The sequence below is a fragment of the Paramormyrops kingsleyae genome, chromosome 5 (genome assembly GCF_048594095.1).
Source record: "Paramormyrops kingsleyae isolate MSU_618 chromosome 5, PKINGS_0.4, whole genome shotgun sequence".
NCBI classification, from domain to species: domain Eukaryota; kingdom Metazoa; phylum Chordata; class Actinopteri; order Osteoglossiformes; family Mormyridae; genus Paramormyrops; species Paramormyrops kingsleyae.
In genome coordinates, this window is record NC_132801.1 from 19,930,081 (window position 1) to 19,955,271 (window position 25,191).

Genomic DNA, 25,191 nt, shown 5'->3' on the forward strand with positions numbered 1-25,191 from the left:
GTTTTTGTTAAAAATATCCATGAAAGGAAGTGCACACTGCAATTTACATGTATTACCAGTTTTCTTACATCAACTTGTGTTAATGTTCATTACTCTCTGTATTATTTTATGTGTTCCATTAAGAGCTACGTTGCATGACCCCAGATGCTCTGATAAATTTGATGGGGAAAAAAACGAACAAAGACCAATCTGTGGATCCTTACCTGTTCCTCACATTTTCTGTGCTAAGCCAAGCTAAGCTGATTGGTTATAGCTTACTGGGCTTTAGCTTTGGTGCACAGAGTCACCTTGGTCTTTCAGCATCTGGGTGGACGCATTCTCAGGTTTTTGTGCCTCAGACTGCTCGGTGACAGCTTCTGCCCGCAGCAGCTGAGATCCCCGTGCCCTTTTGTCCATTGTCCACGCCGGGGTCCTTGGCCAGCGTTTTTAGCTGTCACGTGTGTGCCCATGCGATGCGGGGAACGCCAGGGTCTGGCCAGGTGTGCCGCTGCCTGGCCCATTGTGGGCCCGTCTCTGCTCACAGTCGAGCTGAGGGAACAGTGAAGAGGTGTACCTGGGCGCAGGATGGTGAGGTGCTGTACTGCGAGCCGCCTGGAGGACTCCCCGTGTGAGGTAAGACGCTGCTCTTCCCCTGAATACATCCCTTACTAAAATAACTACCTGTGCAAAAGGTAGTGGATTACGCGCAAATCTGGTGGAAAAGCATCCTGTAGATGCAACGTAATGAGAGGTATGAAAATTAGTAAATGTGATTAATCTACTGTTAGGAGTGCAGTGACCGCATTTGTACAATCACAATGACCGCAGTGTCTACCTACAAACTGAATTTCATAGAGGGAACATAAAACCTACAGCATTAAGGCTATAGCATAGTTTACCCTCCACAGGACGGGTCTCCAGCGTTGCCCATCCAGTTCCGTCACCGGGCGCTTTGGGGCAGCCTGACGGCAGTCCTGCTCCTGGTGATCATAGTGCTCAGTGTCACCGGACGCCTGGCCTTTCGATGGCCCGGCCCACAGGTAAGGAACTGTGAGCTGTTTTTCTCAAAGTACACAAATACCTCAGTTCTTGAATGGGAAAAGTAGATATATCTGCATATTTTAACTGCAGTTTTTGTCCATTCGTACAAAACGGAAAATATGAGAGTATATGCATAAAAGACCCAAAGGCAATGTTTTCCTGAAACAGAGACACATGCGTAACGGTGTGTTTGTCCGGTCTCTACTGCTCCCCTGTCAAAGGGAGCCATCCGCCTTTGTTCTTGCCGATGGGGGTCGTGCGAGTAGGAGTGCTGCGAGTCCCATGCATTCTGCCTTACAGGTGATCAGGATCACAGCACTGGACGGCACCGGCAGCCTGGTCAATCAGTCGGCCACCGTGGAGCGGCGTGACAGCGCAGTGACTTACAGTGTGACCTCTGGTGGCACCAACCGCACCTCCACCATGCTCTTTGACATCAGACACGTGAGGCCTTTCGCACTTTTTTCTTTCTTTCCACCATACATAAGGGCTACAAGCAGGGCTGGACTTTAGGATCTCCCCCATGATAAATTTTGCTGGCGGGGGGAGGGTCCCAGTCCAGTCCTGTCCCCGTAAACGGCTGAGGGACAGAGCGTCTTATGTGTGATCCTGAAAGGGATGCTAACTCTCCTCCTCTCTAATAAGGGGGTCATATGCTACAAGCCTGACAGCCAGGACACCTGCTTTCTTCGCAAGATGGACTCGTCTGATTATGAAAATCTGCAGGCCCTTCTGGGTGATTCTACACAGAAGGTAAAACCTGTAATGTGCAATTTTCAGTGTTTGTTCAAATGAAAATGAAAAGGAAAAAAAAATCTGCACCCTCATTTCTAATCCAGTCTGACTAAACAGGGGATATGACCCCCTACTCCCTGTCCTAAATTACAGCTGCAGTTACTTATACAACTGTTACTATTTATACACACACTGAGCAGTAAGACCTGCATACAGCCGCAGAAAAAATTGAGACCACGGCACATTTTTTTGTATCACTCATCTCTAAATTTATGGGTGTGCATCTGTGAACTATACATAAAAATATGAGAGAGAGGGAGCAAACTGCAGCCTGCCTCCCTGTTTCTCATTAATGAAGAGCTTCTACCTTGCTTTAAGGAACTTCAGTCCTGCTTCTAGAAGCCTGATACGAACTAGCAGTGCACTTCACACCTGCACTTAATATTTCACATTCCTTTTGAAGGTCATTTGATGTCATCCTCCAATTCATGAGAAACTGTCAGATAAATTGATAGTCATCTCTGACATTAGAAAGTCGCTTCTGCCCTTTACCTGGCTGGTTTTCGGTCATTCCCAGTGTCTCCTGCTTCACCTTATTCTTGTGCACTGCTGTCTTAGAAATTTTGAAGCTGGAAGCAACCTGCTGCTCAGTGTAGCCGTCTGCCAGCAGAAGCACAATTAAACCAGGATTTAAAAATGCAGATTTGTTTAAAAATAGAGTGGTCTCTAATTTTCATCTGCGGCTGCAAGTAAGGGCTGGAGCAGCTTGTTCGTTAGCCGGTCTGGAACACTCTCGATGTAACATCACCACTGTGAACGTGCACGGATCAGACCGCCCAGCTTCTGCCCGCATGGTGGAGGGGTCAGCGGACCACGTCAGGTGGAGAGCTTTGTCTGCTGGGGCCCAAATTCCTCAGCCTATCTGATTGTGGCGCCTCCCCTCTCCCGGGTCACATTACAGGATGGGAGTGCAGAGGTTACCGTGTATACAATGGCTACTCTGTTGACTCCCCCTTTAGACACTTTATGGAGGAAGAAAAAGACAGGAAAGGAAAGCTGTGGTTAAAGATGCCAGGCTGTTTGTATGGAGTGCTGCGATGTGTGTCCGTCACAGAACCGCTCTGTTTCAGCTTCATCTAATGACGCCAGGACCGGTCCAGGTGCACCTGTGTGACGGCTTGGTTTACTTTATGACGCTCCACTAAATCACATCTTTAAGCTTAATCAGAGTTAAATGGCCAAACATAAACTGTAACATACCTCTGGCAACTACCGTTGACTTCCAAATGTATATTATATAGTCACCAGTTGTTTTTTTTAAAAGGAATTAACAAGTGAAATTCAGTCATTTTCAGTCATATTTTTCTTCTCTGGCAACCTGGCTATATAATTGTAATTGTCTTCTGAAGCAAGTGTTCTTTAGGGAAAAAAAGCAATTTAGATTTTTATTGTTCAGCAGAACCATGGAAGATTTAGATTACAAACCCTCGAGTAAAAGAATGGGTTATCTGACCTCTAAATGCTCCTGTATTCTTTCTTGAATTAGATATGGATGAATGAAAGCTATTTTGTTTAGTAGATATGTGTAAATGCCTTGAGATATGTGGAATTATCTGATATGTGGGATAGTTCATTTGTACTGGTTTCACCTTTTCTCCATCAGGTCAGTCAGTTCTGGTTTCTGGGGAATGAGACGCAGAGATTCACGGAGTTCTTAGAAGTGCTGGGGGGCAAGCCTGTGGACACCGCGTCCCTCCCAGAGCCCTTACAGCCCCTCTGTCTGCAAAGCTCGACTTACTGGGCCCGGAAAGCCGCCGGTGAGAGCCCTGAACAAAGCTCTTTGCTTGGGAATGTGCTGTGAGTGCTCAAGCTCCATAAGGAGGAGAGGCAAGCAAATGGCGCATTTCCACTGGCATACTGGAACCAAGCCATACCTGACCCGTACTGTGAAGAGACACTAGTTAGTGCGGTCCCAGCTCGATTCAGTTTTCCACTGCAGAAGGGTCAGCTCAGTAAAAGTGTTGCCAGGTTTGGAGAGCAACAGGGAGATGAAACTGAAGAGACAATTATTTACTGTTCAAAGTGTACATCATGATTTACCTATGTGCCAATTTCCTGTAGCATATCTGTGAGAATGGCAGTCTTAAGTTAGCATTAAATGCTAGCGGAATTAGCATTCACTTGCATACATTTGCATTATGAATCCATTCAGTTCAACCGTTCCATAGTACTTTATAAGTAGGAGGTTGAAAATTTTCAGGTTCTGAGTTATCGGGAATGCATAAATGCATCCCGACATGCAATACTACTAGTAATGCATAATATACAGAATATGTCCTTATTTCCTTCAGATAATCCAAGCATATCTACAAAGATCACTGGCATCTCTGTGCATTTCGACCAACTAGGTATTAATGACGCAACCAGCTCGGTCTGGTCGTGCTTGCGGCGCTGCTTGTAAGCAGGGCGATGGCAGTGTGGGTACGGCTTGCATAATTTTTAGTGGAAACCATCAGTTTGCAGTATGGCTCTGGTGCGGCTCAGTTCTCAGTGGCAGTGCAAAAGCAGGCTAACACGAGGCAGAAACTTAAACCTGGGCTGCAGAGCTACTGTATACCACAAGAATAGTCCTTTAGGTTTAAGTGTCTGACACACTGGGGCACTTTGAGGTGCCATTCCTGTCACTTTTCTGCAGATTTTCTCTTTTTGTGACACCTTCCCTCCCGTTATTTTTCCCCACAGGTCCGGCAAAGCAAAGGCTCATTTACTTTTGTATAGACATATGCTTCCCGAACAACGTGTGCGTGTCTGTGTGCTTCTACTACCTGCCTGAGTAAAGGCCGACAACCGAGTGTCAGAGCCCAGGGAACAAAGTGCTCCTTCTCCTCATCACAAAGGCAGAGAGCCCAAGCTGAAAACACTGATGGGGAGGGGGCAGGAGGTGGCACACACACACGGTCCCCCGGCCAACCACCTCCCTGGAGGAGGAGACTAAACACCCCGTCCAGGAACAAGCAACCCTTATCCTCACCTTTCAATCTTTTATACCTTTTTTTTTTGTAGTGGAATTTGAAAGATGAAAAGATTCATTGAGGTCTTCGTTTCCTGTAGCCTACAGCTGATGACTAAGTAAATGCACTTCTGTTGGCTAAAGTCTCTGCTTTCAAATAAAATGCTGCATTGTAATATTCCACTCTGTCTCCGGGTGACATTTTAATAAAACAAAAGCAAGATGGACACACAAGAAAGGGCAGCTCTTAACGGAGAGGCCGGCTGAAAGGAGGCTTTAGAGAGTCTTACGCTCAAATGCAGAACTTCCCTTTTCCCCATCCTGCATTGCAGGATTACATAATATGAGAAAACAGATGTTGACAATATCCACAGGTCACGGTTTTACCAGTAATATTTCTGAGCAAATAATAGTTATTCTATATACGACATTGTCCTCATAGATGATGGGTCCAAGCAATGCTTCTCCTCCTGAGCTTATACATGTCAGTGAAGTAACTGGCGTGCCGTGCTGCAGTCAGCTGCTCACGTTAGCCCAGCACGCTGTCGTTGAACGCCAGGCACACCACAGCTTTCTGATGGCCGCTGTACTCCCGCTTGATCTCCCCTGTCTCCACACACCACAGCCGTGCGAGGTTATCCGAGGATGCTGCAAATTATGTAAAGGTGGAGGCATTACTGAGCTGCGCCAATCAGAAGAGGTCAAGTGGCCAATCCTACACAACTACTTTTCATAAAACATCACTTGAGGTTGGAAATGTGTCACATCACCAGAGGTGGTAAGTTCAGGGCCAGAAAGTACAAATCCAGACCACGGTTTTGTTTCAACCAAACAGTTGAGCACTCTGTGATTGTGACTCTTTATACTCAACTGGTTGGTTGAAACAAAACCTTGGTCTAGACTTGTACTTTCTGGGCCTGAATTTTCCACCTCTACTTTTCACTGCGTATCAAATGGATATTTTTACTGAACTAATTTTAATTAAATGGCCCTCAACAAGGGTTCAATAGCAGGCATCTGAACCGGTGACTTTTGGATCCCTCAAGACCAGGATCATCTGAATCACACTACAAGAGTAACAGGCGAAGGAAAACTCAGCTGGAGAGGTCTGACCTGTGACAATGTACTGGGAATCTCCTGAGAATGCACAGTCCCACATCCAGCCACGAGACGTCTCCCCAGGATTGTTACTCTTGATGCTCAGCTCTGTCATCAGGGAGAAGTTAGACGTCTTCCAGATCTTGCAGGTCTGGTCGGCCGAGCAGGTGGCCAACAATCTAGGAAGATGAAAAACAGCAGCATATAATTTTCCAGTATTCCTGAGACTTGTGACTAATTAAGTAAAACATACATTCATCCATTCATTTTCCATACCTGCTTGTCCTATGCACCCGCTTGACCTATGAGCCTATCCCGGAAACAACGAGTACAAGGCAAGGAACAACCCCGGGAGGGCCACCAACCCATCATAGGGTACACATCATTGGAAAACACGCTATAAACATATATATATATATTATCTCTGTCATTAGGAATTAGCAGGTTTACACTCACGTGGAATCAGGACTGAACTTGCAGCGCAGAGCGTAACGTTTGTGAGCTGGGATTTTGGTCTTGGGAATGAGCTGTGTTACCTCATCTCCCATTCCCCCTGCCAAATTCCAGACGTAACAGTTTCCCTGTGGCAGAGAACAAAGAGCATATACAGTGGTACCTCGGTTCTCGAACTTAATCCGTTCCGGACTCCGGATCGAATCCTAAAAAGTCAAACTGGTTTGTTCGACCTTCAAGAAATTCGAGTTCTAGTGAGTTCGAGAACCAAGGTACCACTGTATCTTTTCAAAAACAATACCGAGGCACAATCTTGGACTTACATTTCACGCCAATGAGCAAAATGAGAACATAATTGTTTGATACAGTTGTTTGTGTGATGGAACCTGTAGAATGGAGATGGTAACCATGACTACTAACCGAGCTGTTGACTGCAGCCATGTAGCTTGCATCAGGGTCAATGTGCACGGAGTTAACGGACACCTCCAGCTCAGGGATGAGCTGTTCATTGTGGTCAGTCTTCAGATCCCAAATGTGGATCACTCCACTCTGATCCCCAACTATTAGCTCTGCCTGGACATTTAGGCACACAAATACATAAGTAGTATGCATGTCGAAAATTACTTCCATCACTGCATCAATCTGTTCATAAAAGTACTGCATGTTAGCTTTCAAATGTTTATGTGTTGTCAGCTACATTCCCTGAAACGGCAAACATACATCAACCTGTCACACACCTGATTCGGGTGCAAGCATACGCAGTTAATGGGTGCGTTGACCTGGAAGATTCTTTGGCACTGCAAATTCCTAGACCTTAGAGAGAAATAAACTAAAATGAACTGATGATATCCAACATCATTACAATACTGTGACAAAACAACATCAACTTGCGTATGGAATGTTAAGTCAATGCTACTCTTGTGGTTGTCTTTCATAATAATCATAAAAATACATATCGAACAACTATCAAAAATGTTTAGAAACAACAAACATGAAGAGGTTTCACCATGTATATTTGAAAAAATGTTACTTATCAGGGAAACATATGTCCTGATGAACTGAGGGTGAAAAGCAGATTCTGATAATTATGCAGCTAAGCATACCGTAGATCCCAGATACGAGCCATGCAGTCCTCTCCGCCAGTGTACATCCAGCGGCCGTCCTCGTGAAAGCCCACTGAGGTGATGTTCTTACTCACACCGTCGTAGTTGATTACGGGATTGGGGTTGTTGGAATTTAAGTCATACATGCGAATGTGCTGGTAGCCTGAAAGGCGTGGAAAAAGCCTTAATAAAGCATATTGCTAATATAGTTCTGACACCTCACTAAAAAAACAACAGCACCTTAAAATTAATAGCTTCTAAATGTTAAAATATGGTATTATCCCCTTAGACTGCTTGATTGCCTGTGCATTTTCTGTTTGCACAGGAGAATAAACAAAGTTTCTCAACTCACCTGCTGCTGCAATCATACTCCGGTCAGGCGTCACCTCTAGAGAGTTCACCTGCTGAATATTTGTGTCAAGGAAATTATTGACTGATTTTGAGTTTTATTTTCCGCAAGCGCTCACGCATACAATTATTTATGGTGGTTTATGGTGATTCGTCATTGATGTATTGAATCTTGAGGCACAGCAGAAAAACTCCTGATAATGCCGCAGGAAAAAGTCAAACTTAATTTGGGAAACACTATTGGGGTATTACGTGAAACATTTACAGTACAGTTTTAGAGAAGTGCATTGCTTCAGGATACCGAGTCCTGGTGTTGGACTGTCCTGGTGCAGATCCCGCTGTGAGCCTGCCAGAACCGCACCGTGTGGTCATAACCCGCGGTGGCGAGGATCACTGGGTCACTGCCAACAGTCCCCTGGTTCACGTTCATCTTCACGTAAAACAAGCTTCTTCAGATCTACGGGTTTGAAATTTGAAAGAATGCATTACAACTGATTAAACGTAACATGCATTAAAAGCCGCATTTATAACTTATGTCCATTTGCCTTCACATTTAATTAACTAACCCCCTCTGACAAATATACGCAGAGAATGTAATCGACCAAGGTAAGATATGATGTATTCTATACTGATCATTGACAATATTTTAGGGAATGGCAGAACTGATAAACAACCAAGTTTCCTATTTCTCCAATATATTTTAGAATAAAATCACGCACAGAAGATGAAAAATAATTATGATAGACACTGTACAAGACGGAAACATTTATCTTAAATGTCAAAAGAACTGTCTTACAGTAGTCAATACGTACGATTCAGCAGTGCTTCTGTAATGTGCTCACTAATAATAATTCCCCACAGCAACACTTCTTAAAATGAACAGTTCCATCACACAGCTCTTAATACGAAGATAATTAAGATAATACATTTTATTCGTCCATTTACTTGGCAAAATGAAATCGATTTATTCGGAGCACGAACGAAAAGTTTCAATAAATTTTCATAAATTAATTTTTAGCAACGGACTGTAACATGACGCAAGTTACAATTTTGAGTGAACCAAACAATTGTAGTATTCCTAATATTTATTGCAGGGGTATGCAGCACGATGAACACAGCACACAACAGCATGAAAAATGAAATAGAGTTGCAGCCCGGTCCGAATTCCGCGTTGCACGTGTTTTTAGGCCGATCGAGCTTCCGGCACGAGCTGAAACATGGCTTCCCACTTCAGCAGCGTATTGCAATTAACTGACCTGGACGACTATATCACTCCGTCTCAGGTAGCCTGCTTGACATCGTTATACAGATAATTATCATGTCGGTTTTCTTCGTGATTGAATGTCTTTGGATGTGAACTCTATATCTATCAGTGTTAGTCCAAGTAACAGTAACGTGGATTTTATTCAACAATTTGTATGGCCTAGTAGGTTGATTTGATGTTCGAAAAAGGAGTTTGACGTATCTTAAAAATCGATGCTTATTGTGTAAATACTTTAAATGATAACTACATTATAACAGAAACAGATCATGGCAATGCCGAGGTCCTTGCATAACCGGGTCACTGTTTAAGACAGTGTACAAGTTCCGGCATAACAAACATTAAGTGTTCTATGTTTAAACTTAAAATTATATATATATATATTGTTTGAATTAATTTGTGTTTTGGGTAAAATATAAATGCCAAATGGAATCAAGTGACGTGTGTCACAGAATCCCCATGTTTACAAAAGGATGGCGCACTTTAAATGCCTTTTTATTATTCACTAGAAAACAGCGAAAACAAAATGCTCACCAATAAGTCCGTCTCATGCAGTTTTCGAAATGGCACGAATCGGTGTTTTTGTATGGTCCCAGATGTCGTTGTAATACTTGAAAATAAATCGCTTTTGGATTCAAGTTTGTAAATGGAATCGTGGCATCACGCTCTGCCGTTTCTGCGTGGCGCAGTGCAAGTCTCATTTCAGTAAGCTACTCCCTCACATTTCTGTTTAACCTCTTTGTTAGGAATGTGTAAAACCTGTAAAGGTACAGAAGGTACAAGGAAAATCTGTGGCCAAAATTCAGATAGAAGATGATGGAAGTTACTTTCAGGTTAACCAGGTAAGGCAACGATATTATTTAGACATAGATCCCCTGTGGATCCGGTGTTCTGACGAAAAGTCCTACTTTATCAAAACATCCTACCGTAGTGCTAATCGATAGCCCTAACCCTAAAACCCTTACCCTAACCCTAACCTCTAAAACCTATCCCTAATCCCAAAACGGTGGAATTGCACATGCGCATAAAGGCTCGATAGCACGTCTCGATAGGTAGGATGTTTTGTCAGAACACCTGCATAACATATGTGTAATTATAATCGGATGGATCTCTTAACATCAAGCGTGGTGCCTTCAGTTCACCTCTATCCAGCCCGAAGGAAGAAATGTTAGAGAACAGTTTTGAAAAAAATCAGTAATAAGGCAGTGAGTAGCCCAATGTTTGCACCTTGTCCAAAGGCTTTTGGTGTCCCGGACATAACCGATGGATATTAAATTGGGCTCGTATATTTCAGATGGACTGTAGGAAAGACATAATCAGCTATAATCAGCTATTTAAATTTAATAAGCTATTTAAACAGATGCTAATATTAGTTTATATGTCGACAGGAGGGGAGGCTACAGAAGTTGGAGAAGGCGAAGATCACGCTGAATGACTGCCTGGCCTGCAGTGGCTGCATCACGTCGGCTGAGAGTGTCCTGATCACGCAGCAGAGTCACGACGAGCTGTACAGAGTGCTCCGGCAGAACGAGGTGCAGCGGCAGGTCTCCAGTTCACATACATCTCATGTATTTTGTTCTCATTCCATACATTCACCATGCTGTTTTTAATTCTGAAATGATTAAAAAACCATTCCCATTAAAACGGGCATTTCTGAAAGGAAGAGCAAAGTTCCTGATACGACTGTCAAGCACCTTTTATATTAAGTCTTATTTGCTATCTACACCATTCCATTATAAACCTAAAATTAGCTACATCAGTCGAGGCAATTCACAAACACTAGAGACTATTTACAAGGTAATAAATCTGTCAGATATATGTAAATATGAGTGCAGACTTGTCTCAAATTGAAAATTACACTCCAGCCAGCTGACCAAAGTTGGCAGCCCTGTTTTTACTCATTCGGGTATTTAGTTCTTGTCTTTAACCAAAATACTGCTGCTTTTCTGTACTAACATTTACCCATAGCTGCGTGTGTCTACACTTTTGGAATAGTAGAGGACACATTCCTCCTGATGTCCACTGAAAGTGGCACAAGGTCTATATCACTGTAACATGGTGCTCATTTCAGTATTCAGTGAATTATTCATCTGCTTAAAAATGTGCACTTTAAACTTAAAAAAGACTATGATTTTCTATAATTGTCCATTCGGGTCTGTTGCATCCAGATTGAGATTCCTAAGACATAGCTGTCCTGTGTGGCCCATGCTTTGTGTAATAGGATTATTGTCTTTCTCATGCTTAAGCAGAGCAGCAATGAGCGGGTGGTGGTGGTGTCCGTATCCCCGCAGTCCAGGGCCTCCCTGGCAGCACGTTTCGGCCTGAGCAGCTGTGACACTGGCAAGAGGCTCACTGCTTTCTTTAAGAAGCTGGGTGAGTAATGCTCATGGGAATTTCATTTGCACAAAAATGTTCTGAGGGTAGAATGAAAAATGATTGGTTATCTCTCTGAACCAATCAGATTGTAGTAGAGGTGGGTCCAAGCACCTAGAGGAGGTGAGACCAAGACATTTGATTGGTTGGTCCTCCCTCCTCTACTTGCTTGAACCTGTGTCCTCTGCAATCTGTTTGGTTCAGATTACCCACAAGCGTGAGTAATGCAGTGAGCAGCAACATTAGAGACTGGTCTTAACTGACTAAACTGTGTGTGTGTGTGTTTGTGTGTGGTGGACTGGCATCCCATCTAGGCTGTACCCATGTATCGCCCCGAGACCTTAAGCAGTTGGAGGATGGATGGATGGCTTTAGTAAGACTTACTGTTTGTATGAACTCTGATGTGGGCCGAGCTCGGTTTATCGTCATACAGCCTGTGAGTCCCGTGTTGGGCCTGGATGTGCGACTTTTTTCCCCAAAGCATGTTGCTTGACTGGGCTTTGGGTTATGTTTCAGGTGTGCATCATGTGTTTGACACTGGCTTCAGCAGAGCCTTCAGCCTCCTGGAGAGTCAGCGGGAGTTTGTGGAACGCTTCCACCGGAAGGAGCAGGACCCAAAGGCTCTGCCAATGCTGGCCTCAGCTTGCCCAGGTAAGGGGTAGGAAGGACGTGGGGGAAATACCGTCTGTACATTGTGATTAGTGATAGGGAGACATTACTATAATACAATACAGTAATAATAATGTACACTGTACATGATATAGTACTGTATACTCGAATTAAACTCTTTTGAATGAAAGGGATTCTGACGTTTTAACTTAATTCTCAAGAGACAATATAGCAATTAAAATATGTAACAAGGAATGAAGGAGCAATCATGCTTTTTATACCCCTCAAACGACGAAGGAACGAGGGAAAAGAAGTTATACATTTTACTTTTTTTTCTCTCTTCAGACTGACACCTCGGATACGGAGGGCTACTGTATAAAGTCATTAACCTGCTTTGTAAATTGTGATCGCTTTCATAAAACACAACTGACTTTTCATTACTGTGAAAGCTTCTGAAAAATAACATCTTTTTAAATCTTTGTGTACGTTTTATTTGTTATACTTAAAGCCTATATGTAATTTTTCTTGTTGACTGTCGGGCTTCTCCCGCAAGGGTCACATGTTGCTTCAGTTGGCAGTGTAGCAACCAGTTACACAGTTGAGGACCTAATATGATAATGCTGTCATGGGGCCCAAAATCTCTAGCGGTGCCTCTGGATTTACCTACAATTCTGAATGCATTTGCAATATCATTAAATAATTAAAATATCAATATTAATATTGTTAATGATAATTTTAATGTTTGTGTCTTTGTTGTGATCATGCAGGTAATGAATCTTTTCTGTGATCCTGCAGGTAATGAATCTATTACTATGATTCTGTTTCCCTTGTTTACTGTGAACAGGGTGGATCTGCTATGCAGAGAAAACTCATGGTGATTTCATCCTCCCTTACATCAGTACCACTCGCTCGCCTCAGCAGGTGATGGGCTCCCTGGTGAAGACCTTCTTTGCAGAAAAGCAGGTACTTGCTGTCCTGGCCAGCAGGAACATTCACAAACTAAAACTGTGTATGTGTGCTTATGTATGCGTGCATGTATATGTAATATATACACATATCACACCTGTGTGTATAGATATGTACACTTGTATGTGTGTGATTTCTGCATTTACTCTTTTTTATTTAAAAAATGAGAACTGTGTATAAGAGTAGTTCAGTGAATTGGATAATTAATAAAACCAATGAGTATGACGACTTGATGACAGTTGTCTTGAAAACAGCCTGTGAATATGTAATCTCTTTCAGAGTATTTATCCGAACGTGTAAATTGGGAGTACAGGTTTGTTTTGTGTCATCGCTTGTTGTAGGAAGAGCTTTGATCTGCTCTTTTGGTTTTTTATGAAATTGAGGTGGTGTTGAAATGAGCTGTGAGTCGTTAGACGAGTGCTGAGCTGAGTGTGTGGTGGTAAAGCCCTAAACCAGAGGCTGTGGGCTGTCCTTATGTGGCTCAGGATGAAGCCCTCTGTGCATCTCGGTAAGGTCAGTGTGCTCTCTGTGCAGGGCCTGTCCCCACAGCAGGTCTACCATGTCACAGTGATGCCATGCTATGATAAGAAGTTGGAGGCGTCCAGGCCTGACTTCTACATCAAGAAGTCAGAGATCAGGGAGGTGGACTGTGTCATAACCTCTGGTATGGAGAAACATGTATAAATCTTGCGCACACACACACACACACACAGACTTGTTTTCCCCTGAAGGAAACTAGAATAAGGAAGTAATAGGTGGATATGGATGTAAGACACTACTAAACGTGTCAACCTTTTTTTGCTGACATTAAAGACAAGCAGGCAAAAGGATAAATCATCATCGCAGCAACAAGATCAGTGGTTATATATATATATTACATTTATTTTTTAACAATATTTATATTGTTTATCAATTTACCAACATACAGCCTTATGCAGCTAATAGAAGAAATTATAGCCATCAATCACTGCACAAATATACAAAAACAAGACCTATATGAATAAAAATAGAAAAGATAAACTATTGAATCTATTCCTATATTTGACAAATGATAATCCATTTTATATTACAACAGAATTATTAATTACGGAAAGAAAAAATTAAACGAAAAGCAATAGGTTACGCTTATGGATATTGTCAAATTCCTACCAAAAATAGAGGGAAAAAGTGCTTATTTTAAGGTTGCATAAATGCAGTTTAGTGATTCATAGCTGGGTTTACAGGTGAGGTTCTGAAGATGCTGGAGCAGGAGGGCGTGTCTCTGAATGATGTGGATCCAGCGCCGTTAGACACACTGTGAGCTTCCCTCACTGTTTGCCGGCTTACGGCTTAATGTCACCCCTTAACATGCCCTAATATCCTGTCACAAGAGATCAAAGTGTCTTGCACTGGTTCTTATTGGACTTTTGTTTGTGTAGGTTTAGCTGTGTGCGTGGGGATGAGTTGATGAGTCACGCGGGTGGCGGATCGGGTGGCTACTTGCATCACGTCTACACTTATGCTGCTAGACAGCTTTTTGGAGTTGATGTGAAGGAAATCACATATAAGATACTCAAGTAAGTCACACCGGGGCCTTGTCTTCATCCTGTCCATCACGCCGTTGCAGAAAACATTAAATGCTAACCCCTCCATTAACGACACCACCCGTGTTCCCTGTAGGAATAAGGACTTCCAGGAAGTGACTTTAGAGAAAGACGGTGCCGTTCTGCTGCGCTTTGCTACCACCTACGGCTTCCGTAACATTCAGAACCTGGTGCAGAAACTGAAGAGGGGAAAGTCGCCATACCACTTTGTGGAAGTAATGGCCTGTCCATCAGGTGAGAGATGAGCCTTTATCATCACTGTAGGAGTCAGCTTCCATTTTACAGCATGCTGGAATCCTCTGAGATGGAATTCTGAGAGTTTTCTCTCAGGTTCTAGCAATATGCTTAGAATATGGTAGCCTTATGATTGCATAACAGGGCTTGGAGTCAGTTTTAATAAGCAAGCTAGTCAGTGAGAGGCTAATTTTGAAACTGAATATGTATTTTTTTCTGCTACAGTTATTCTTTTACTATTTGACAACTGGCATGATAATACTTCAGAAAAACAGGTGGTTACCCAGTTCAAAATTATATTTAACTGGAGACTCAAGACTGAACACAAGGTTGTCAGCCATGCTGTGAGGAGATACGTAGATTCTGCATAGATACAGCTCACATAACTGCATGACCAGGACAGGATCAAGAAGTTGTATAAGATGTTTTAATAATACAAAATGAATTAATATTCATAGCATGGTCAATTTAGTACACGCTGTAACTATTTCTGGTGTTTATCTGCAGGCTGTTTGAATGGAGGTGGGCAAATACGACCTCAGGCAGACCAGTCAAACAAAGAACTGCTACAGCAAGTGGAGGAGCTATACAGAGCAGAGAGTCCCATAAACCCAGAGGAGGATGAGCGCATATCGGAGCTGTACCATACCTGGCTGGAGGGTGTAGGGGAGGAACGAGCCCGCAAGCTTCTGCACACCCAGTACCATGCTGTGGAAAAGGCCAGCACTGGCCTTAACATCAAATGGTGAAACTGTGAAGTAAGGATTGTCTTATGTCACTTGGATTCCCTTTGGACTGCCGGAGCTGCAGGTGAGAACCTCACCATGAGGATTCTTCATAGCAGCATAACTGAGGGGTGTATCGGAGTAAACTCACATGCAAGCAGACCAAGAGAGACAAAGGGACGAATCTTTCATTCACTTCCTCATTATTACTACGGATCTCTGTAATCACTGGGTTTCAGAAAAGTTTAGAGCACATATCCGACAATGATAGTTTTATTTTTGTCACTGGAAAATTTGTATTCCATCTCACCACTGACTAAAATGAAGTGTCACTCTTTCATATATTCATGTTTTTTTTTCCAGTTATATTTATAAAGGTTTATGCAGTGTGATATCGAATATACAATTATACACTAAAATATTGATATTTAATCTCATGATTGTTATAAACTTTTTGTACAAAAACCACACCAAAATAAAATTTTTATATGCCATTTCATATTTTTTTTGTTTTTTTCCCCATACAGTCACGGGTGAAACAATATTATCTCTTGGTTTCAAGCAAGCTTCTTGTAACATTATTCTGTGGTGTTCATGGAGAAACTACACTGTAGTTATGGAATATTATTTATCATTATGTAACATAGAATATAATATTATGATATTATTAAAAAGTATACCAAATATCCATAATGTAATCATTACAATGTAAACATTATAATGTAATCAACACTATGTAATCAATTGAGTATGTATTTGCACCTTGTATTAACCCAGTGGTTCCCAAACTTTCTCTGCAGGGCCCCCCTTTTCTAGATAGGAACATTATTGAGCCTACACCAGCGGCTTCTGACTTCTGATTTGGCGGGGAAGGAAAAACCACAACATAGTCACAGGTAGCTTAATTGTCAGTAAATTAGATCAGAGTTATGACCATCAGTGTAGTACAGCTATGTAACTTGTTAGTATGAAGGTGGTGATATCCAGTAATGCTCTGCACCAGCTGATCCAGTAAACGGTTTGGTGCAGCCAAAGCCTATGGCATGTAGCACTGAAAAGGACACTCATCCACTGCAGGGTGGACTAGCACCCATGCTATGGAAAATTCAGTCACCAATGTACCTAGTTATCGTTTTGGATTTTGCAGGGGAAACCTGCACTCGCCGAACCAGGACAGAATTAGAACCCACAACCTTGGACCTATGAAGCTGTAGTGCTACCCTGAGTAATGGAAATACTTTGGATAATGTATATTTTAAATGAATGGCTCAGACAGGACTGCTTTGCCTAAGATGTGTACTTTTTTAGTTTAGGAATTAAAAATAAAACTAAGCCAAAAATGGATGAAACTAGCCTCAACCATAATTTGAAAGTGTGTTTAGGGAAAAATGTCCTGGTGTTGTATAGAAAGTAAGTCAATGGCTCCTGTTTGTTACAAGGTTATTTGATAGTTATGGCTGTGTATTTATCATCTGCACAGAAATACAGATGCAGTGTGAATAGTTGGAGGATATGTCCATATTTTTCAATGTTAGTTTAATTTTTCTAATGTGTAGTCTATGTACACATTTAGTCTTTGGAACATTACATCTTCATTGACATGATGAACATTTTAAATGTTTAAACAGCCTATTTGGAGTTTTGTGAATTTATATTTGTATTTAAGCTGATCAAGTCAGTTAGAAAGCCACAGCTTTGACAGCAGCTAATTATTTTGAGCACTGCAAGGCTCAACTGGTGAAATAGTTTTCCAGCATTCTAACTAATTCTTAAAACAAGCCAAAGGGGTTGATGTAAATGAGTTAGTCAAAGTTTTGACCTCATTAAGGCAGAGAAAAGTATTGCATATACATGCCAAAAACCCACATCTTTTTATTGGGACTCAGAAACTGTGAAGGATCATCAGAAAATGGTACTTATAGACCACACCGCAACAGTAAACAGAGCATTTTATTAAATATAAGTATGCAAAACAGAACAGGAATCCTAATCCCAGATTTTATTATGAATGAAACACTATGTAAACACTATGTAAAGAATTTCAAATGTGCTGTGCTTCTCCTCTATGCATTCTGCTTCTCAAGGCAATAATCATATTTCCCCATTGTTCATATACTCAGCCTCCTATTCAAAGATATATATACAAAAAGTATTTTTTCCTCACATATGCAAACTGTTTATCATAAAAACTTGAAAAAGGATCAAGTGAAAAATTCTGATGCAAACAGCAGAAATTCTGTAACTATTCTATAACTAACAGGATTAAACACGCCTGTCTTCATGACCTTCTTCAGAGGGCTTCTCTGGTAAAGCTTTGTTTCACTTCCCCAGGGTCAGCTAGTGTGCAGGACAAGATATTCCCTCTAAAGCCATTTCGAGTCTTTGGAGAGGGAAGAATCTACAAAAAAGTATACAAATACCTCTTTTTAATTTTATAAGTTTTATCAAATATTTTGGCTGTGATGTAGGGCGGCATGGTGGTGCACTGGTTAGCACTGTTGCCTCACACCTCTAGGACCAGCGTTCAAGTCTGTGTGAGTGGAGTTTGCATGTTCTCCCCATGTCATTGTGGGGTTTCCTACAGCCTAGGTAGTCTGGTTTCCCCCCACAGTGCAAAAACATGCTGAGGTTAATTGGAGTAATCAAATTGCCTGTAGGTGTGAATAATGATGGAGTGTGCTCTTTGATGGGTTGGTGCCCCGTCCTGGGTTGTATCTTACCTTGTGCCCATAGGCTCCAGACCCCCAACCCTGAGTAGGGTGAGTGGTTTCAGAAAATGGATATTTAGGCTGTGATGTAATAATTATGTCTATGGTAACCACTGATTTATTATGAGAAAAAACTGAAATTATAAAATATTATTTGAACATAATTTGAGCTGCATCCATCCATATTCAAACTGGTCAGAGTTATGAGGGGGAAACGGTGTGATACACCCTGCATAGGATGCCAGCCCTTTGCTGGACACATACAAACATTAAATCATAGTTCAAGTGCACTTTACAAACATCACTTATCCTAACTGCTTGTCTTTTCATGTCTCCTGTAATATTGGGGACTACATGAAATCTCCACACCCACAGAGAAGAATATTAACACCCAACCCTGCAGGAGTGTGATAACAGTGCTGCCTACTGAGCCACCTTTGCAAACTGTGCAATACACCAGAAATAATAAGAGACAGAAGATATAACTCTCACATAAACCTTATTACAACTACAGTTAAAATATACAGTCTCTATAGCACAATTCAGGTTTCAGGCTATATAAAATTCATGATTTTTTTAAACCTAAAAAGGTCCAATCTGCCCATAATTAAAAGATACGTTTCACTACTTGAAAGCTGATATTCGATTGCGGGAAATACCTATACCACTATAAGACATATACCACTACTATCCATATTCACATGAAAAGGTATATCAATAACACAAAACATACATGAATTCAGTTATCATATGAAGGAATGTTTTTGTTATGAATGACTATGTATGATTTCAAATACAGTTAATTTCAAACCTTCAATAAGATTTTGCATCTTTCTAGTAGGAATTTCCATTTCAGAGCTATTTTTTCTTGTTCTTTTAAATGCACAAACTCTTCAGCCTGCCAGAAATAATAAAGAAATAGCCTTTTCTCATATATAATTGACTCAGTGAATATACAAGTATTTTATATAACACATCAGGATGGAAATATACATGCAATATGGGCCAATATTGGTTTAATCAATGTTAAGATATTTTAATATATGGAAAATGTTCTTCCTAATGCAAAAACAAATTTTTGCATTAATTATTGCTTATCCATAAGCAAATTCAAGTCACCAATAAACTGCATTTATTTTGATTATGATTGGAACAAGAACACCTAGAGTTAACCAAGCAGGAATATGAGAAAATCATGGAGATAATAGAGAAACAGCTCTGTGTGATTTAAGAGTAAGATTAACAATCACTGCCACTTATGTTGCCGCTCTGTGATAATATTTTTACCTAAGTTTACCTTAAACATCTAAACATATTACTTTACAAATAAAGGAAAGAGGTGTGACTTCATAATGAATAATAAACTGACACACCGATACATATTTCATAACAAAAAAATAATTATACATAAGGACTAGCTATAATTCAGATGCTAAAGAAAAATCAGTCTCAGTTAAGAGGAAGTGGCCACAGTTAATTACTAGTGTGTCATACACAATAAACCTATATCACTCACTGAGTAGCCCAGAGTTTGTTCAGCAACAGTGCCAGACAGTGTACAAGACTGCAGGGTGCCCGTGTGGTCAGTAATATCCACCAGTAAATCAAAGCTGGTGGTGACCTCCAGCTGTGCCTCCCTGGGACACACTGGATTACTGCAGTTTTGCATGTCTTCAGATACCTGATACCAACATCTGGAACTAAAATGTGGTATTAGTCATGATATTCAAAATGGATCCTACACCTCTATAATGACCAAGACTAAAAAATGTACATATTCATGCATTATATATCTCAGTTTAAAATGCCATATTTTTCCCATGTACTTGAATCAATTATCAGAAAACTTCTAATTTAAGATTGATTTGAGTACCTTATCACATTTCACAGCCAAAGGAATGATGCTAATGATGCTAACTGGAACACCACCTGTCTAACCATAAACCTACATCCACTTGCTAATGCACCACTACTATTCATTTACTTTATTAAGCAATTATTTTCAGCAGCTTCGTTTCTTTGGCAAGAAAATAATTCAGCTCCTGTACACCTATATAAATTGTACAATAAAGTTCAGAATAGTACACTAAACTGAACACTTATCTGGGGATTCCTGGGATGAGCTAAGGTGCCAGAATCCCTCTTTATGAATATCGGAGTCAGGATGACCAGATAATCCATGTCAGAGAGGACATTGTAAACTACCATTAAAAGGACCTGGATTTAACTTAAGCACCGAGTTCTTGTAGTTTCTAAAACCTGAAGTAGCGCAAAGTGTTCTCCCTGATATGGATTATCTGGTCACCCTACTCAGAGTATATACATTGTCATTTCAAATTTTTATTTAAAATTTAAGAAAGTCATGCAGGGATCATGCAATCTAAATAGATAAGGCAATGAAACAGATATTCAAAACACGGGACGTTCTGTATTTTTGCTTTTAAAATACATTTATGACATACTTCACAGTGCATAATTCTATTGAGGAACATTAAATATACCAATATTTACCATCTGTTTCGAATCACTTTAGAAACAGAAGCATCAAGATTCAATGTAGTGATGAAGGCGTATACGATTCCATAAATGATGTCTTGCTTGTCAAGGTTTTTCTGGATGCTCACTTTGAGCTGTTCCACAGTAAATACATCACTAATAGAATCCACTGAAAAGGTGAAGTTGCTGTGAATATTTCAGAACTGTAGCAAGGTACCAATTCTGCATAACATATTACATGGTTAAGTTTGAATATGAAATACAACTTACAAGACACCTGATCTCCTGAGAGTTTCTCTTGATCATCCAGTGCTCCAGTTCCTGCAAAGTCTCTGGCATACTTGAACAGCTGAACAGCTTCTTTTGTGTCTTATTATTTGAGGAAAAAAAACTAATTACATTTTACCTATACTTTCACATTCAGTTAATAATTAAAACTTACGTTAAAGTTAATTGGAAAAGTCAGATAAGTCAAAGTAAGATCTCTTCTAGTGGCTTTCCTATACCCAAGTGCCTTTCAAGATCTTACCAGGATTGACAGTGATGATAGTTTTTGAGATAATTGTTGCAATCATGCTTTTTCGGAAGTTATCAAAAGTGACACGTGCATCTGCAACAAAGAGCACTAAAAGCAAAAGGAGTGAGTTTAAAATTATCTTTTAAAAATTACATTTTAAAAATGTATAAATATAGAATGCCATCCTACCTGTTTCTCTGGGTATCCATGTTTGAATATATTGAAGATTTTCCCTGTCCCAACTAAATCAAATATAAAATATTCATTGGGGTGCATTGAGAATGTGCACCATCTTGCAAAAGTAGCACAGGTACAATCAGTGATCTCACCAGATCAAACAGAAAGACATAATAACTTCATCAAACAGCTTCACTTCACATCTTTGTCCTTTGCGTCCATCACCAGTTGTGAAATACTTAGGTTCTCCAATCTATGGCACAATAAAAAACACCTTTCAAGCACTAAATCCAAAATAAATGACATTTCCTCCATCTCTGGCTAATGACAAAAAATCATCCTCTGGGAACACTGAGAAGAGTCATAATTTCTTAGGGGATTATATTGCACTTTTGAGTGAATTCAAGTAGTCTTAGAAGTTAGATCCCCTTACCGACTGAACAACTGCAAGTATATTAATTACATTTCCATCCAAGCTCTGTCCATTTGCAACAATGTCTCCCAGTGAATAAAAATCTCTGTGATCTTTCACTGGCAGATGGAATAAAGAAAGGAGCCTGGAGTCAGCCTCTGTGTCTGAAAGAACCTTGATGGCTGAGTGATTTTCAGTCAGCAATAACCTATACAGGCTGAAAAGAAGAGAGTATACTAAAATCTACTTCAAAATCATCCAGCTATGAATTTTATATGTTAAGCAGAAATTATTAATTTGACAGACATTAATTTAATTTAATAAAAGCCTAAATGACTATTAAAATTTAAAATTTTTACCTTAACGTTGAAGGGCAGAATTTATCATCTTTTTCTGGATCTTTGGTGACAGTTAAGGGCTTCTCAACAATAACTTAAACAGAGTAAAAAACTGTTAATTATAATCAATGATTTGCTAAAGAATAAGGTTATCATGACAAAAATCTTGTAATTTTGGGGAGCAATGTGTGATAAAGAATTTTTAAAGAGTCAGAATTTAAAACATCACTAGGGAAGATTGCAACACTGACCAGGATAAGTGATCAGATGGGATGGATAAAATTAGGAATCTAAAACATGTCTTGCTATGTAAAGTATAAAATAAACATCTGTGCACTAACTAAATGTATGTATTCTGGTGTATTCACATATTTAAATTTCACTTAACAAACAACTGCCAGAAATATTCTTTTTTTGTTAAGCAAAGACCACCCATATTTCGACCACTCAAAATATTATAGTTATTACAAAAACGAAAAAATCATAGTACTTCAAAACAGTACAGTAAAAACAAGTCTCACCACAGTCCCCTATTCTGAAGCAGCTTGACAGGCCATTGATGTATTCCTCAGTACCCCATGAGGAAATGTTGATTAAATGTTCCGGTGAGTCTTTAATGGTAAAGCTGAAGGTGTATCTCTCAGAGCCGATATCTAAATTTTGAAGTCATACTTTAAGACTGGTACGTTACAAGGAAAATCAAATAAAACACTCGATTCAAAAGCTTTTGGGCTTGAGTACGAAATAGTCAGTAGAGGGCAGCATTTGCTCAAGCGTTTAAGTTGCATAAACAGGCAAATTTCAACTTAAACCGCGCTGTTAAAAACGGAGGAAGTGCTTAACTTTTTCTGTCAGGAAAGCTTTTCACCTCAGTTTTTCCAACAACCAAACCTATGATGCTCTGCAAAACAGATCATATAACATTTTCATTAACTTCTATCGAAATGAAAAGTTTCGAATAATTCATTCTTTGCATGAATGCAGAAAAAACGTTACACCTTTAACTTAATTACTATTACAGCGCATAGATCGTCTTTAGAAAATATTCAAAACAAAATACAATGACGAATACTGCATACACCAGTTATGTGTGTGGGGGAAAAAACAACATAATAACATGTTGGACAGCTTCTCACAAGAACAAGCAATCAAACTGCATGGATATTGACTGACCTACTGCTATATCCTCCTTTGTAACTATTATGTGATCATTTCACCAAGCCGAGCTCGATGACAGAGGTAATTTCTTAGGAATGAGTAATCTCTGAGACAGTGGCCCTCGTGTGTATACATGAATTTAGCAATCTATGTGAACGCTGTCTTTACAAAATCGATCAAAAGAGATTCTTTGTATCGCATGTAATATGGAAAATTTCGCTCTCCGTAAAACTCCCTTTGCTAGTAGTAATACAGCAGGCACTACACTATATATAGTTGGAAGCACTAACAATTTCTAGTGACTGCAGAACTTTATTCAACTGTTGCTCCAGTGATTTATTTAATCGTCCAATGTACGACATTTCTAACATTCTTTAATTGTTTATAAACATTCCTATAGTAATTTTTAAAGCCTAATGCCAAAAATGATTGGTGTTTAAACAATTTTGGCCACTAACGTACCTGTGCTGAAACACTATACGTCCATCTTTGTGCTCCGCGGCCGTAGGGTATGTTATGATGAATGTTACAATTGTGACCCCTCGCCCTGTCGAGTGAACTTATATGTCCTGTACTTACCAGATTAGCGGAGTTTTGGTGTAACTCGGCAATAGCGACGTGCATGCGTGGGACGGCGTAAGTCATCCTTCCGAAATGATGTCCACGACAACCGCTTACTTAATGCTAAGATAAACACTACTAGTAATGTTACAACAATTTTTGGCTGCCTGGACTTAACCAGTACTGCTTGTAGCTGCCTTACTGGATGAAAGTGAATTGTTTTGTGACGGAAAGACGTGTCATTAAATTTACCACAGATGTCACATTTCGTTACCTATTTTTGGGTGAGAAACCACACACGAGGCTTGGCACGAGGAGAAGCGCGCGCTGATACTTCGGCCGTTACCTTAAACTCCTAGTATTAATACCCTAAATCATTTCCTAAATGAATACAATCGAATGCTAGTCAAAACAGATATTTCGAGTTATCAAAAATAAATAAATAAAACCGCAGAATCAAACCAGTGAAAACTATTCAATAAGTTTCATGTGATTCACTCCAGCTGCCTCTGTTGTGCTCCTTTGTTATCCAGTATTTAAGTGCTTCTCAGTCTTGTGCTCCTCGGTTTCATTCCTGAAGTTGTGCTGATCCTGTTGCTTGTGCCATAATCTCCCCTTTTTGATCCCCCGTGTTCCCGTTTGTTTATCTGTTCACTTTCTTTAGTAAACTCCCTTTCATTTGCCCCGACGTCTGCTACAGCACCCTCCGTTACCCCCGCACGTGACAAACGTAATGCATATTTCAGTTGCTATATAGCTTGAGATTGCGTTTAACAGGGTTTTGATCTTTACTTGCTTTTCATTGTAAGTGAAATCAAAAATATTAAATTTGCCACTGTTTACTGAACATTTTCATAAGTATGACATCAAGCAAATTGTATTGTATGTGACCTTGTGGTCTAGATTAAAAGACCCATATAGTCTGCTTCATGTCCATAATCAGTTTGGTTAAACCTTTTGTAGGATTACAGATTGATTACTCAGCCATATGTTCTGCTCAGCATGGTCTCAGCAATACATGGTCATATCCTATTGTGATATTGGCACAGCTGGAATTTAACAAGTCACAGTAAACAATCTCAATTTCAGACATGAGGGAATTCAGCGGTAGCACTAAAACAAGGCCCTTATTAAGAAAACTAAGCCTAAAATTAAAATTCTGATTAAATAGTTCTCCCCATGCTCTGTGTGTGAGGGGGGCTTTCTTTGGGTAAATGTTTCCTTCCGCAGTACAAAACAAGCCGTAAGGCAAATTGGTGTTTCTAAATGGCCCATGGCGTGTGGCTCTATATTTGTGTGTCTGTGC

At 40.3% G+C, this 25,191-nt stretch overlaps 4 protein-coding genes across 9 annotated transcripts; 2 read left to right on the plus strand and 2 right to left on the minus strand.

Moving 5' to 3' along the window:
- Positions 1-102: 102 nt before the first annotated feature.
- bricd5 (BRICHOS domain containing 5) lies at positions 103-4,942 on the plus strand. Its single transcript, XM_023809243.2, has 6 exons — positions 103-612; positions 888-1,019; positions 1,321-1,464; positions 1,666-1,773; positions 3,419-3,572; positions 4,498-4,942. Exons 1-6 carry the CDS (start codon positions 565-567, stop codon positions 4,590-4,592), a joined length of 681 nt encoding a protein of 226 aa, XP_023665011.1. The 5' UTR covers positions 103-564; the 3' UTR covers positions 4,593-4,942.
- Positions 4,936-9,778, minus strand: mlst8 (MTOR associated protein, LST8 homolog (S. cerevisiae)). Of its 3 annotated transcripts, none has more exons than XM_023809240.2 (9): positions 9,563-9,778; positions 8,069-8,224; positions 7,772-7,823; positions 7,420-7,582; positions 7,054-7,129; positions 6,737-6,889; positions 6,320-6,444; positions 5,879-6,042; positions 4,936-5,413 (listed from the first exon to the last, which is right to left on the minus strand). In XM_023809240.2, exons 2-9 carry the CDS (start codon positions 8,195-8,197, stop codon positions 5,295-5,297), a joined length of 981 nt encoding a protein of 326 aa, XP_023665008.1. In that variant the 5' UTR covers positions 8,198-8,224; positions 9,563-9,778; the 3' UTR covers positions 4,936-5,294. The 3 variants fall into 3 exon arrangements, with proteins under 3 accessions (XP_023665008.1, XP_023665005.1, XP_023665006.1); XM_023809237.2 differs by lacking the exon at positions 9,563-9,778 and adding an exon at positions 8,564-8,656; XM_023809238.2 differs by lacking the exon at positions 9,563-9,778 and adding an exon at positions 8,580-8,640.
- Positions 8,911-16,017, plus strand: narfl (nuclear prelamin A recognition factor-like). 2 transcript variants are annotated; one of them, XM_023809233.2, is made up of 11 exons: positions 8,911-9,050; positions 9,775-9,870; positions 10,417-10,560; positions 11,275-11,401; positions 11,918-12,052; positions 12,855-12,973; positions 13,511-13,640; positions 14,200-14,272; positions 14,395-14,532; positions 14,636-14,793; positions 15,301-16,017. In XM_023809233.2, exons 1-11 carry the CDS (start codon positions 8,985-8,987, stop codon positions 15,540-15,542), a joined length of 1,428 nt encoding a protein of 475 aa, XP_023665001.1. In that variant the 5' UTR covers positions 8,911-8,984; the 3' UTR covers positions 15,543-16,017. The 2 variants fall into 2 exon arrangements, with proteins under 2 accessions (XP_023665001.1, XP_023665002.1); XM_023809234.2 differs by having other exon boundaries at positions 11,278-11,401.
- A 1,433-nt stretch (positions 16,018-17,450) lies between these two features.
- Positions 17,451-24,600, minus strand: meiob (meiosis specific with OB-fold). Of its 3 annotated transcripts, none has more exons than XM_023809135.1 (14): positions 24,160-24,600; positions 23,904-24,008; positions 23,010-23,067; positions 22,688-22,819; positions 22,188-22,260; positions 21,850-22,045; positions 21,569-21,669; positions 21,429-21,481; positions 21,252-21,347; positions 20,993-21,091; positions 20,738-20,891; positions 19,743-19,926; positions 19,038-19,124; positions 17,451-17,916 (listed from the first exon to the last, which is right to left on the minus strand). In XM_023809135.1, the coding sequence occupies exons 2-14, from the start codon at positions 23,967-23,969 to the stop codon at positions 17,809-17,811; spliced, it is 1,407 nt and encodes a 468-aa protein (XP_023664903.1). In that variant the 5' UTR covers positions 23,970-24,008; positions 24,160-24,600; the 3' UTR covers positions 17,451-17,808. The 3 variants fall into 3 exon arrangements, with proteins under 3 accessions (XP_023664903.1, XP_023664902.1, XP_023664901.1); XM_023809134.1 differs by having other exon boundaries at positions 23,904-24,020; XM_023809133.1 differs by having other exon boundaries at positions 23,904-24,600.
- Between the last annotated feature and the right edge of the window lie 591 nt (positions 24,601-25,191).

Coding starts and splice junctions, on each gene's coding strand:
- bricd5 (XM_023809243.2), top strand. CDS start 565: ATGGTGAGGTGCTGTACTGCGAGCCGCCTGGAGGACTCCCCGTGTGAG. Junction 1,774..3,418: donor TGGGTGATTCTACACAGAAG/GTAAAACCTGTA, acceptor TTTCTCCATCAG/GTCAGTCAGTTCTGGTTTCT. Junction 3,573..4,497: donor CTGGGCCCGGAAAGCCGCCG/GTGAGAGCCCTG, acceptor TTTTCCCCACAG/GTCCGGCAAAGCAAAGGCTC.
- mlst8 (XM_023809240.2), bottom strand. CDS start 8,197: ATGAACGTGAACCAGGGGACTGTTGGCAGTGACCCAGTGATCCTCGCC. Junction 6,890..7,053: donor TATGCTTGCACCCGAATCAG/GTGTGTGACAGG, acceptor CTAAATGTCCAG/GCAGAGCTAATAGTTGGGGA. Junction 6,445..6,736: donor TGGCTGCAGTCAACAGCTCG/GTTAGTAGTCAT, acceptor TCTCTGCCACAG/GGAAACTGTTACGTCTGGAA.
- narfl (XM_023809233.2), top strand. CDS start 8,985: ATGGCTTCCCACTTCAGCAGCGTATTGCAATTAACTGACCTGGACGAC. Junction 11,402..11,917: donor TGCTTTCTTTAAGAAGCTGG/GTGAGTAATGCT, acceptor GTTATGTTTCAG/GTGTGCATCATGTGTTTGAC. Junction 12,974..13,510: donor CCTTCTTTGCAGAAAAGCAG/GTACTTGCTGTC, acceptor CTCTCTGTGCAG/GGCCTGTCCCCACAGCAGGT.
- meiob (XM_023809135.1), bottom strand. CDS start 23,969: ATGACTTACGCCGTCCCACGCATGCACGTCGCTATTGCCGAGTTACAC. Junction 21,482..21,568: donor ATGTCTTTCTGTTTGATCTG/GTGAGATCACTG, acceptor TATTTGATTTAG/TTGGGACAGGGAAAATCTTC. Junction 19,125..19,742: donor AACAAACTCTGGGCTACTCA/GTGAGTGATATA, acceptor TATTTCTGGCAG/GCTGAAGAGTTTGTGCATTT.